This window comes from Urtica dioica, chromosome 3 (assembly GCF_054948205.1).
Source record: "Urtica dioica subsp. dioica isolate 48M chromosome 3, U.dioica_male_clone48M_v1_H2, whole genome shotgun sequence".
Lineage (NCBI taxonomy): Eukaryota > Viridiplantae > Streptophyta > Magnoliopsida > Rosales > Urticaceae > Urtica > Urtica dioica.
The window spans coordinates 48,239,491-48,252,163 of NC_142758.1; the positions used below are offsets into that span (position 1 = coordinate 48,239,491).

At 28.9% G+C, this 12,673-nt stretch overlaps 1 protein-coding gene across 2 annotated transcripts; it reads left to right on the plus strand.

The window, feature by feature from the left end:
- Positions 1-334: 334 nt before the first annotated feature.
- On the plus strand, positions 335-10,507 carry LOC149403343 (carbonic anhydrase 2-like). Of its 2 annotated transcripts, XM_089608921.1 has the most exons (10): positions 335-418; positions 1,029-1,124; positions 5,917-5,978; positions 6,488-6,631; positions 7,993-8,041; positions 8,208-8,324; positions 8,430-8,483; positions 9,348-9,433; positions 10,010-10,115; positions 10,215-10,507. In XM_089608921.1, the coding sequence occupies exons 2-10, from the start codon at positions 1,071-1,073 to the stop codon at positions 10,380-10,382; spliced, it is 840 nt and encodes a 279-aa protein (XP_089465047.1). In that variant the 5' UTR covers positions 335-418; positions 1,029-1,070; the 3' UTR covers positions 10,383-10,507. The 2 variants fall into 2 exon arrangements, with proteins under 2 accessions (XP_089465047.1, XP_089465048.1); XM_089608922.1 differs by lacking the exons at positions 335-418; positions 1,029-1,124 and adding an exon at positions 5,380-5,608.
- Positions 10,508-12,673: the final 2,166 nt, after the last annotated feature.

The following is a 12,673-nucleotide window of genomic DNA, read 5'->3' on the forward strand; positions in this document are numbered from 1 at the left end:
AGTCATTCGAGTTCTGATTGGTTTTTCGTTAGAACGTCCACAACATTAAAATCTAGTAAAATTCAAAACTACAACAAACAAGGTAGAAGAAACAAAAGACTTTCAAAATCGGTTTGGGTTTGTGAGGTTAATTGGTGAAGAATATTTAGGATGATGACAAGAATGAAGATCGAGTGGTGTCCCATGACTGGTTTCAGATACGATATATGATATGAAGCAAAATAGTTTAGGATAAATATAGTGACACTCAATATTGTTCACTCACAACTCTTTCGCTTTCCTTCTTATCTCTTTTATTTGTTTTCAACTTTCTTAATACAAAAAAAAAAAAAAAAAAAAAAAAAAAAGCACCAGCCAAACCAGAAAGTCTGTACTTTCCTTTTCTGGGCAAAAGAAAAACTGCGTAGCCCTAATTCCGGTAATGTTTCGTTTCATATATGTTTCTCTGTTTTGATATGTTTTCCACGTCCAATTTTTGTAAATGTAGATTAGAACACCCTTATTTGTGTATTTGAAGAGCCAAGAGACACAAATGAAATTTAATCTTATATTTTTATTTTATTATTCTCTTTATACGCGTGTAGCTGCATTAATAGTCAAATCCTAATTGTCAAAAGAGTTTGAATCAGCACTCTATATTTAGTATTAACTTCAACATAATAAAATATATAATTCTATTTCTATATGATGTGAGTCTCAACTCTGAATTGAAGAATATACTAAGAAAGAAAAGTAAAGAGAAAAGTTTGTCATAAAGCTTTAGTCTTAACTGATTTCTTTAATGGACAAAAAAAGTTTAGTGACTAAATTAGTTGGTTGCGTGTGCCATGATCTACTTCCGAAATTGTGGTGATATAATAAATGGGGTTTTTTTTTTTTTTAATTGTTTGACCGAATTAGTGATACCGTGGTATCTTTCGTCACTCTATAACATATATAGAAATATTAATTAATAAATGATGGATTAATTACGACTTTTTTTCATTAACCAAGTTGAAATTTATGGATTAGTTTAATGTTGTTGACAGAAATAGGAGAAAGTGGAAGAGTGAGGAGTGAGTACAACAAGCATGGCTGGAAGTTTTAGAAAGTGCATGCTTCTATGTTGTTCGGCAAAAGTCTCGGTAATATTATTAATATCTCTCAAGCTCTTACATTATTCATTTTATTTTAAGGTGTTATAGTTTAATTTTTATTTTTATTTTATTATTTTATACGAGTCTATTAATTTCGGATTGCTAATTTATGAACCCTGACCAATTATAGTCATTTAGGATGGCCATTTTTTTAGAGTTACATATTATTTATATATATATATATATATATATATATATATATATATATACACGTCATTTTAATTATTTTAGTACCTTCAATGGATATTTTTAATGTATTAGATGTTTTTATATTTAATGAAACTGTAAAAAAAAATAGCAAAAAAGTCAAACAAAACTGTAAATAGAATAAAAAAAAGGCAAATAATTCTCTAAATAACAAGGAAAATTATGCAAAATAGAAGTATTTATGAAAAAGAAAATGGGGTATTTGAAGGATTATGTTCAAAAGGAAGGGGATTGAAGGTCATCTATGACTTTTTTCTAGGATATTTGTTACTTACTCCTATGACCAAACAGTACATAAGTCTTGTTGAGAGATATGTTTTAGATGCATATTGATAAACTTTATAAGTCAAGGTAAAGATGAATTATTAAGAAACATCTTCTCATATTTATAGCACCAAAATAAATGCCAAGTAATTTAGACTAAAAATACAAGAGTATTCTAGACTATTCACAGGGTGAAAGTCAACAAAAGGAAATAATTAAAATTGAAGGTTGTGTTTGGTAGTTAACTCAAAAAGTTTTTTGTTTTCTGTTTTCTAATTTTTGTAGTTGTATTGAAAAACTGTTTTGTAGTTGTTTTCAAAAAGTTGTTTGGTACAGTTTTCATTTTTGTTTTTGAGAAAGTGAAAAAACTGAAAAAAGTGTTTGGTATAATTTTCATTTTTGTTTTTGAAAGAATGAAAAGAGAAGATGAGGAGAAAGAGGAGAGAAGAGAAGGAATTTTTTTGTTTAAAAACATATTTTATTTGTTTTCAGTTTTCTTTACTTTTTTCCAAAACAACTTCAAAAATTTTTGAAATTTTTTTCCGAAAACACTTTACCAAACATGTTTTCAATTTTTTCAACTAAAAAACTAAAAAACAGTTTTTGAGTTGCTTACCAAACATGCCCGAAACAAGTTGTAAACACATTTACTTACTCAGAAATAAACAGTGAATGTATAAAAATTTAGACAATTTTCATTTTATTTCATTGGAAATCAAAAGCATGTATATCACATATTGAACCATATAGAGTGTTGTCTTCATATGTTACACACATTCATCAAGTGGTTCCTTTTTAATGCGAAATTTGCGGTGCTTGAAGTGTGTGTGGTGGTCCACTGTATACTACTTTTTTTTTTTTTTTTTTTTTTTTTTTTGAAAACCACTATATAATTTGGAATCTTGACTTGGACACACAAAAATTACCTTCGATAGTGAATTCGATAAAGAGAGAGAGAGCCAATCCTGAGGAAAATGTCGCACATGCATGATTGGTTTTGGGAATAATAATGACTATATAAATAATTACCAGCTTGCTAGTTAAAAATTGAAATAGACGCTCTTCAATCATGAAAATGATGGCTTCCATTTGATAGATTTATTGATATGCGAATTTCTCTATTTATCCAATATCCGCCCGTAGTGTATATGCTCTTTCCTTTAAATGCTAATTAATATGTATATATATATATATATATATATATATATATATATATATCGTATCACCTTATTATTTCCATTGTGAATTCATAGCTTAAGTACACTTGATTATTATCAAACAAGTAATTATCATCCAATTCTATTGTTGCAATGTTGACTGATGATATTTGCTTTAATTTGAATAAAGACACATTTTTTTTATTTTTTGCAATTTTTTACGAGCTCATTGAGATTTTTCACTCTTGAATTATTTTACAATGAAATTGAGAGGTTGTTAAGAGCTCGAAATCAATGGGATTTTCCATGACCCCTAAAGAAAAGAGGAGGGAATAAATAAAATGAACTAGAAGTCAATATTTCGATGAAAATAAAAAATAGAAGTCAATAACTTCTTTAATAGTAATCAATTTTGAAAGTTGTAATAAATATATGTTCTTTTTCTTCTAAATTTTATATGATTATTATAATCAGAAATACTTTTATTTGTTTAGTTGTTATCAGTAATACTAATGCTATGTTACGAAATATTGACAAAGCATTTTTTTTTTCGTTGAACTCGAATATATAGTATGGACTATGGACCGTTTATAAATGATATTGAAAAAGAGACAGGACGTTTCATCTTTTAACTACACATATTCATATGCAGGGTTCATATTATAAACCAAATTGCTATAACAATATAATATTATTTTAGTCTCATCATGTTATAACTTATAATATTATATATAGGCAAAAATTGCTATAACTTGGCAACATTGAAACAATACTCACTTTCCTACTTAATTTTCAACTTTATTCAACAATTTTTTGTACTTTAGTATTTTTTTTTACCTGTTGAAAAAGATGAAAAACCAGAGGAAGGTACTTATATATCGATCTGAGAAAAAGTTTATTTTAATATTAAAAATGAAAATATAGATAAAGATTGAATTTTAGGAAAACTATTATCTTCATTTATACAAATGACATCAGAGAAACAGTTTCCATAAACTAAACAAGAATTATTCTATTTATTGAAAAAATCCAAATTTTTTAGCTCACATGACCTGTAACAAATTTCAAACACCTTAAAAGATAATCTGTTTCTTTTTTATAATAATAAAAATAAAATTACTCCATAAATAAATCATATATTTAGTTTGGTCTTTTATGAGTCTATGACTATCATCACGTTCCCACTACCAACCGGACACACACACACGTATACGTTGTCGTTTGTTGACTTTTTCCCTTACTTTTTTTGCCACGACAAGATGGCTTCTTTTTTTTTTTTTTTTTTTTTCTTTTATTATAATTTTAATAAAATAAAATAAAGAACCCCATTTCTAAAAGAACGGAGGTGGTTGGCCTCAATTTAAAGCAAGTTTTGAAATTCCGTGGATTCCGGTCGAAAATCGGATCGGAAATCGTTTTTTTGAGAGTCCCGGTACTAGTATTAAAAAGTTGGAATTTTTCTTAGATTCCGAGGAAACCGTTTCGGTTTTCAGTATTTTCCGGAGAATCATTCCACTTTCCGATTGTTTTTAAGCAAATTTTCATGCATCCGATAGAAACTTAGCGATAAGTGGTCAAATACCGACAATTCTTAAAATCTGATCATATTTAGTGTTCTTCACGAAATTTGAAGTTAGTTTTTGATGATTTAATTCAAATTCTTAGTTTCTAACTTCATTATTGTGTTTGATTGGAGTTTGTATCCATTTTTTTTTCAATTTTGTTGTTACGTCATAAAATAGGGTTTAGATTTGATTGTGTTTTTTGTTTTTTGTTTTTTTTTTGTTAAATTAGTTGTAAAATATGAAATTTTATGTATAATTAGTTGATTTTTAACTTGAATATTATCATTATTTTGATTTTGTACTTTGTATTGAACTATATCATTAAGTTTGTGTTGAACTATTATTGTAGACTTTTTATATTTTTATCTTATGTTATGTATGCATTTTTTAAAAAATATTTATTCACTACATTCCTTTCGGCAAATACGGTATTTGACGTTTTTCCTCGACGGTAACGGTATTCTCAATGGTGCAATTTTCCTTTCATTTTATGAATTCCACGGTATTCTTCCGACTTAACTTCGAATACTAGTAAAATATGTCTCAAAACGATAACGATAATGATATTTCGATCATTGATTTAAAGTAACACCCTAGCTCACCGACTTTTAAGCCGTCGATAAATTAAATGAATAATCAGATTATTAACTATAGAAAATCACATTGACAAATATGTTAGGTGTTTGATGCTAGCATGGACCTTCTAAAAGCGCCTCCGGATTAGAATTATATATTCGGTTTAAATTTAGTTATGGGTCTCAATTTTACTTCTAATCATATTAATTAATATTACCCATATAATTTTAACAAATTAGAGAATCTGAAATCCTAATTCGAAGTTTCTCATCAAATTAATTAATTTCACGCCCATATTGCATAATTAATGAGAATCTGAATTCTTAATTTGCTTTTCATAATGAATTTTATAAAATAGGGTAATAAAATAAAGGAATAAATTCGGTCACATGTGGGGATTCTCTCAAGTCAACACTTGTACATTTCCTATTCCAACTCTCCTTCTTATTTCCGAAATTAGCTTTTGCTTCTCCTTTAGGATATACTCCTCTACCATATAAAAATAATAATAAAAATAATAATATAATACTAACCAAGGTTAAACTGATATACTATAAATCTCGGATTTATGGGTCACATATCATAGAGCCAAGTTATCTGTCAATAATAATTAAAAAAAAAGCAGATTTATATATTCCGATACTCTGGGGGAAGAACCAAAGCCAAAAGCCAAGAGTACGATTCAATCATAAAAGAAAAATAGGTTCGTAATTAGAGAATTATATTATAACCATCGATCTTCTGTTTCCATAGTACAGATCAGACACATGTAACAGACTTTTATAGATTGCTTTCCGATATATTTTTATCTGACTGTTTGTAAAATTTTAAGTCAGTTGTTATGTGCTTCGTTGGTGATGATATACATCAATTTTTTTTTTTTTTTTCTTTGGTTTATTTCGAGTTAGTATTTATATCTCTCCCCAGTGATTTCTTTTACATTTTATTTATGTAAAGATTTCGTAATCATATTTTCTTTCTCTAAATAATATCGTCTGAATTGTATCTCAGAAAGACGATATGGCCATCGACTCGTACGACGAAGCTCTCGCCGGACTCACAAAGCTCATCAGGTTTTTATTTTTTCCTCTCTCTGGTCAATATCGTAATTAGATCGAAAACCGTGTCCTTTTTGGTCAATCTTGTACATATCTATCTCAACACTGTTACGCCGGTCCGGATTTCCGGCGAAAAAAAACGAGTCCCTTAGTGACGTAAGCCTTACGTAGGATGTTCCGTCGTTTTCTGCTTCATTATTATGACGAATTTGACTCCAATTACTTAGACTGCTAGTAATTTTTTTTTATAGGAAAACCTCCTAAATAATTATCTACTAGAGACTTTTTATTTTATTTTTTAAAATTAGAAATAACTCATTTAATACAAAGCTAGAGGACAGTGATTGAAAAAAAAAAAAAAAACTCTATTTATGTCTTATCCTTGCAAAGTGCAAACACAAATTTGCAAAACGTAAAATCCTAAAATAATTAGTTTTATAATTTGAGAGACTGTATATATAAAATTAAAATCAATGTGCCGTACAACTGAAAGTAATTATTTTAATATTATTTATGGGTGATAGTGAGAAAGGAGACCTCGGAGAAGTCGCCGCCGCAAAGATCAAGCAGATAACGTCCGAATTGGAAGGTTTGGTCTGCACCGACCGGTTTGACCCGGCCGAGCGTATCAAAACCGGGTTCGCTCACTTCAAGACCGAGAAATACGAGTGAGCTTCTTTTTTTTATTTATTTATAATTTTATTGTACATTTACCAAAATAGCCTCATATTCTTATCTATTCGTTGTTCACGCGTCCGTTTCAAATTCCATCTTGGCAGCCAATATGACAAAAGAGGCGTTGACGGCTCTTTTATCATTTTCCTTACTTTTTATCTTTCTATAGAGTATAGACAATATTATTACCTTCCATTAAAGAAAAAATTTCGGTTAAAAAAAGAATTTTGATTTAAATTTTAATCGAAATTGTTCGGTTAAAATTAGAGTTGAAAATTCGGTTAACTTCAATTAACCTTTAACCGATTTTTGTTTCTCACGGTTAATTGTTAACCGAATAAAAAAGTGAACAATTAATTGCAATTAATTGTTTTAACCGAAGTGGGCAATTGTGTGTGTGGCAGCTGTGGCTGTGTGTGTTAAAGTGTGTCAGCGTGTGTGGCTGTGTGTGTTAGTGTGTGTGTGGTTGTGTCACTGTTGTGTGTGTGGCTGTGTGACTGTGTGGTTGTGTGTGTCAGTGTGTGTTTCAATTAACCTAGGTTAATTGATTTTTATTCGGTTAAAATTAACCGTACGGTTAATTTTAACCGAAAATTCAATTAAAATTAACCGTACGGTTAATTTTAACTAAAGAAAAAATTTCGGTTAAAAAAAGAATTTTGATTTAAATTTTAATCGAAATTGTTCGGTTAAAATTAACCGTACGGTTAATTTTAACCGAGTACGGTTAATTTTAACCGAATAAAAATCAATTAACCTAGGTTAATTGAAACACACACAACCACACAGTCACACAGCCACACACACAACAGTCACACAACCACACACACACTAACACACACAGCCACACACACAGCCACACACGCTGACACACTTTAACACACACAGCCACAGCTGCCACACACACAATTGCCCACTTCGGTTAAAACAATTAATTGCAATTAATTGTTCACTTTTTTATTCGGTTAACAATTAACCGTGAGAAACAAAAATCGGTTAAAGGTTAATTGAAGTTAACCGAATTTTCAACTCTACCTTCCATTCCTTTCTAGACATTTTCTTTAAATTGATTTGACTTGTGTCTTTGTTATATTTTATTCTAATGTAATTCTAAAAATAAATAAAAAATTGTTAGACATTATTATAGTGATTAGTCTTTAATTAAAATATAAAACACTATGCAAAATATCATTATTAATGTTTTAACTTTTAAATTAGAAAAGTACATCGGAAAGTAATAATCTTTCGTAGTAGCTAAGATATCTCCTAAATTTCTGATCCCCTATTTTATCACTTTTGTTCGTGCCAAAACTTTAGAGTTAATTGGGATCTGTGGGTATTTACCTTTTTGCAGGAAGAATCCTGAGTTGTACGGTGAACTAGCCGTAGGCCAAAGCCCTAAGGTGAGTCAATAGATAATAAGCTATAAAATTTTAAGATTGCCTTATCACTAGTTTAGTTTAGTTATCACTTTCTATTTTATATAACTCTTCCTTCAGCTCATTCACATTCACAACAAATTCGAATATTGAATGAGATCATTTTTAATACTAAAAAAAAAATGTGCAGTTTCTGGTATTTGCATGTTCGGATTCCCGAGTTTGCCCTTCGCATATCTTGAATTTCCAACCCGGAGAGGCCTTCATGGTTCGCAACATTGCCAACATGGTCCCACCATATGATCAGGTTTTTTTTTTTTTAATAGTAAACAAAGGAATAAGAATTTGTTCTTTTATTTAGCAGAATAATTATTATATAATTAATCACACCAATTGTTGTATTGAGTCACAGACAAAATACTCTGGAGTGGGTGCAGCCATTGAATATGCTGTTTGTCATCTCAAGGTGAATATATTATATATATAGACATGATATATACATATAATATATATATATATATATATATATATGACCTCCCATAATATGGCTCGCCAATCTTATATGGTGGATTAGAAAGCAAGCCTTATCTCTGCACTATTCACTATGCCAAAACTATATGTTAAATGGCATTATTTAAAAAAAAAAATTATCCTTTTTGTCATCAATTTTATAAAAATTTTCCACTTTTCACCAAAAGATTAATTTGTCCCAAAATACTACCATCTATGTCAATAATATTGATATCTATTTTTGTCATTCACTATGAGATGTCAACATTGTTGACATATCGGTAGTATTTTGGGTCAAATTAATCTTTTAGTGGAAAATAGGAAAATGTTATAAAATTGGTGATAAATAAGATAATTTCTCAAAAATAAAAATAAAAAAAATCATATACACCTCTCTTATCTACGTATCCAACTAACAGTCCATGTGTATGTGTGCCCACAAAAAAAAAAACTAGTTGTCTTTGTAGATGCTTTCCCTTTAGTTTGCTTCTCTGTAACCTTTATTATATTCTGATCCCAATTAGACTATTTTGTGACATATTTTACATTAAAATTGGGCTATACTTTTTTTTTTGTCTTCTCTTTTGAATATCCCTATCCCTTTTTGTAGTTCTAAATTCTAATCTCATCCTTTGGATTACCATTATTTCACCTTTTTTCTTTTCTTTTCACTTTTTGGATAAACCATCCATAATTAAATTTATCAGAGGCAGAGCAGTTCATTTTTGTAGTATTAGAAGTCTTTAGTCTAATAATGTATTAAATATTAATTGAGAAATTATAAGGAGCTTGAAAATAAAATGTGAGTGAAATATTTCAGGTGGAATATATAGTGGTGATTGGTCACAGCTGTTGTGGAGGCATTAAGGGACTTATGTCTATCCCAGACGATGGGACCACTGCCAGGTCCGTTTATTTAAATACTACATTGTTTCATAATAATAATTATAATATAATCTTCTTCTTTTTTTGTTTAAAGCTTAATTATGATTAAGAAGACTGCCAGCTGCTAAACGCATGCCAAATATTGAATTGAAAATGTAATATTTTGTATATAAATCTCTGTATAGTCAAACTTCATATGATTTTTTTTTCCTTCCTATATACCTCCCCTGAATAATTTTGTTTCGTATATGCCCTGCCCCTCTAAAGCATTTAGTCAAAGTATGTACTTATTTAAAATAAATCAAATTAAAAGTCCTCCTTTATTATAGCGTCCGGACATTTTGGACATTTCCATATACCCTCCATGGCAGAGACGAACCCTTTTTTTTTACTCTCGTTTTTAGTTAATATAGGAAATTTTCATTTTAGCCCCCCTTGAAAACTTTCTTTCAAATTAGCTCTCCCTTACTAGCCCCTCCGATTCCGTCCATGCTAAGTGTGGATGTGAAATATGATATTGTCTAGAAAATAATCACAATTTTGTTACTGTATTAGTTACTATTTATTTTTTTATTGGTAACCCTTGGATTATTTCAGTGATTTCATTGAGAATTGGGTCCAAATATGTGCCCCGGCAAAAAGCAAGATCAAATCTACATGCACAGATCTAAGTTTCGCCGAGCAGTGCTCCAACTGCGAGAAGGTACGTAAAAACACATATGCATGTATATGTAATTTTTTTTAATAACGTGACAATAATTTTGATATGATTTTTGTTCTTTTTTTTTATGATTTTTTTTAGGAGGCGGTGAATGTGTCGTTGGGCAACTTATTGACGTACCCTTTTGTGAAAGAGAGCGTTATGAACAAATCTCTGGCTATCAAAGGCGCTCATTATGACTTTGTCAAAGCCAACTTCGAGCTCTGGAATCTTGATTTCAACATCTTACCTTCTTCCCCAGCAATATAATAATAATTCAACTCTCTCTCTATATATAAGTTTTTGGTTCTGATATATAAATATGTTGTACTCCGTGTATGCCAAAAATAATATGCAAACCTTGATCAATATATATGACTTGTGTTGTTTGTGTCTTTCTGCTGAGCTGGCTATGTAATTTGCTCCTTCGTATTTTAATTCTTCTCAACCATAATGTATCTCGATTTCGAATTTTTTTTATTTTATTTACAAGATGGATTGTTAATTTTTAATGAAAGAAATTACACAAATGGTCACTTAACTTACGAAAACACTTTAGTCTTTAAATTTTTACCTCTTATTTTTATATTTTCCTTGAGCTTATGATTTCAATGATTTCATCCTCAATTTCTGAATTTTCTAATTTCATCCCAAGATTTTGAAATTTTAATAATTTTTTTTTCCCTTAAACTTATAATTTTTCTTATTTCATCCATTGAAAAAAAAAAGTATTCTTAGTTTTGTTAAAATATATTTTAAAAAAAAGTAATTTAAAGAACCGTCAACATAATAAAAGTTTGTGCATAGGTTATAATATAAAAAAATTCATCCTTCAAAAATCACTTTCTTATATCATAAGTACCTTTTTGTGGACTAATATTTCTTGTTGTTTACAATTTTTTTTAGATTTATTTGTTTGTCTGATTACATTTTTATGTAGTTTTTTTTTTCATGTTTATAATTTTATTTAGAATAAGGGAAATCATCCGGGAAAGGTATTTATGAAAGGTTTGAAAATGATAAATATTTTAACTTCAAATAGGCTATATACGGAATTTATCCCTTTTTCTAAAGTATAGATAGATATCCCATGAACAACAACGCAAGCGATAAATGCTAATTTTATGAACAAATTAGCCGTCAAATAATAGATTTCCATCGGCGCAAAACAAATGGAACCCATAATCTAAGAGATTTAAAATATAATTGCAAAGTTGTTAATTTTATATTCAAAAGAGTAATTATATTATACCAAAATTACAATAACACAACTAGATAAAATGGTTACACACTTAGTCATGATCTAGCACAAAATGTTAGAACAATTGTTCAATAAGAACCGTAATGGGCCGAGTAGAAATAGGTTGAGAGTGTACACTGAAATTCTTCAAAATAATATAGAATTTCATGAACAAATTAGCCATCAAATAATAAATTTCCCTTGGCGCAAAACTAATGGAACCTATAATTTAAGAGATTTAAAATATAATTGCAAACTTGTTAATTTTATATTCAAAAGACTAATTATATTATACCAAAATAACAATAACACAACTAGATAAAATGGTTACACATTTAGTCATGATCTAGCGCCAAATGTTAGAACAATTGTTCAATATAAGAACGGTAATGGGCCGAGTAGAAATGATTGACTAGGTTGAGAGTGTAGACTGAAATTCTTCAAAATTAAACTAAGAGAAATTGACACATAATGCATCGTTTTGACATAACTTTGTTTTAAAAAAATTACTTTTAGTGTTTTTTTTTTAAAAACTGATAGATATTTGTTAAACTATTTATAAAATAATTATTACTGGTAATAAAAGCTGATTTAGCGTTTGATAAAATAAATATATTATAGTAAAAAGACTAAAATAAACATGTTCTTAAAAAAAAAGAGGACAATTTTATTTCAAATAAATTTATTTTACATTAACAAAGAAAGAGGATAATCTCAATTTTTTTTATTTATTTATTTCTGTACCAATTTGGTTCTTGCAGAAGATTCCACGCACTCTTAATTCACTCTTCACCATTTGCCTAAATACGATTTTTCTCTCTGATTCTTTTACCCTTCACAAAAAAAAAAAAAAAAAAAAAAAAAAAAAAAAAAAAAAAAAAAAAAAAAAAAAAAGAGCCTAATGCAGTGAAATAACGATATGGTAGAATCAGTTACATAACATGCATATACAAGCACGAAGCCAGCTTGAACTAGCCCCCCCTCAAAAAAACTTTTTTGCACTTTTTACCCACTTTTTATTTTATTTTTACAATTTTTTACCCTTAAAATTTATAAATTAGCCCCCCCTGAATTTTTTTTTTACAAATTAGCCCCCCTAAGTTGAAATCCTGGCTTCGTCCCTGTGCATATATATCTAAGATTTTCTTTTCACTTCACATTAGCAAATCGAAAACTACCTGTTTCCTTTTTCAATTTTAAATTTCTCTCTGTATTCACATTTCAAAAAAATCACTTCCCCACGAACCAAAGCAGAAAGAAAGCATTTATAACCTCTAACCTGTTAAGATGTGCCAAATTAAAACTGTTTTTTTTAATTAGA

Bases quoted from the DNA above. Each gene is read 5' to 3' on its own strand.
- LOC149403343 (XM_089608921.1), top strand. From the start codon at position 1,071: ATGGCTGGAAGTTTTAGAAAGTGCATGCTTCTATGTTGTTCGGCAAAA. The intron at 6,632-7,992 runs GTGAGCTTCTTT...ACCTTTTTGCAG, and splicing joins TTCAAGACCGAGAAATACGA to GAAGAATCCTGAGTTGTACG. The intron at 10,116-10,214 runs GTACGTAAAAAC...GATTTTTTTTAG, and splicing joins AGTGCTCCAACTGCGAGAAG to GAGGCGGTGAATGTGTCGTT.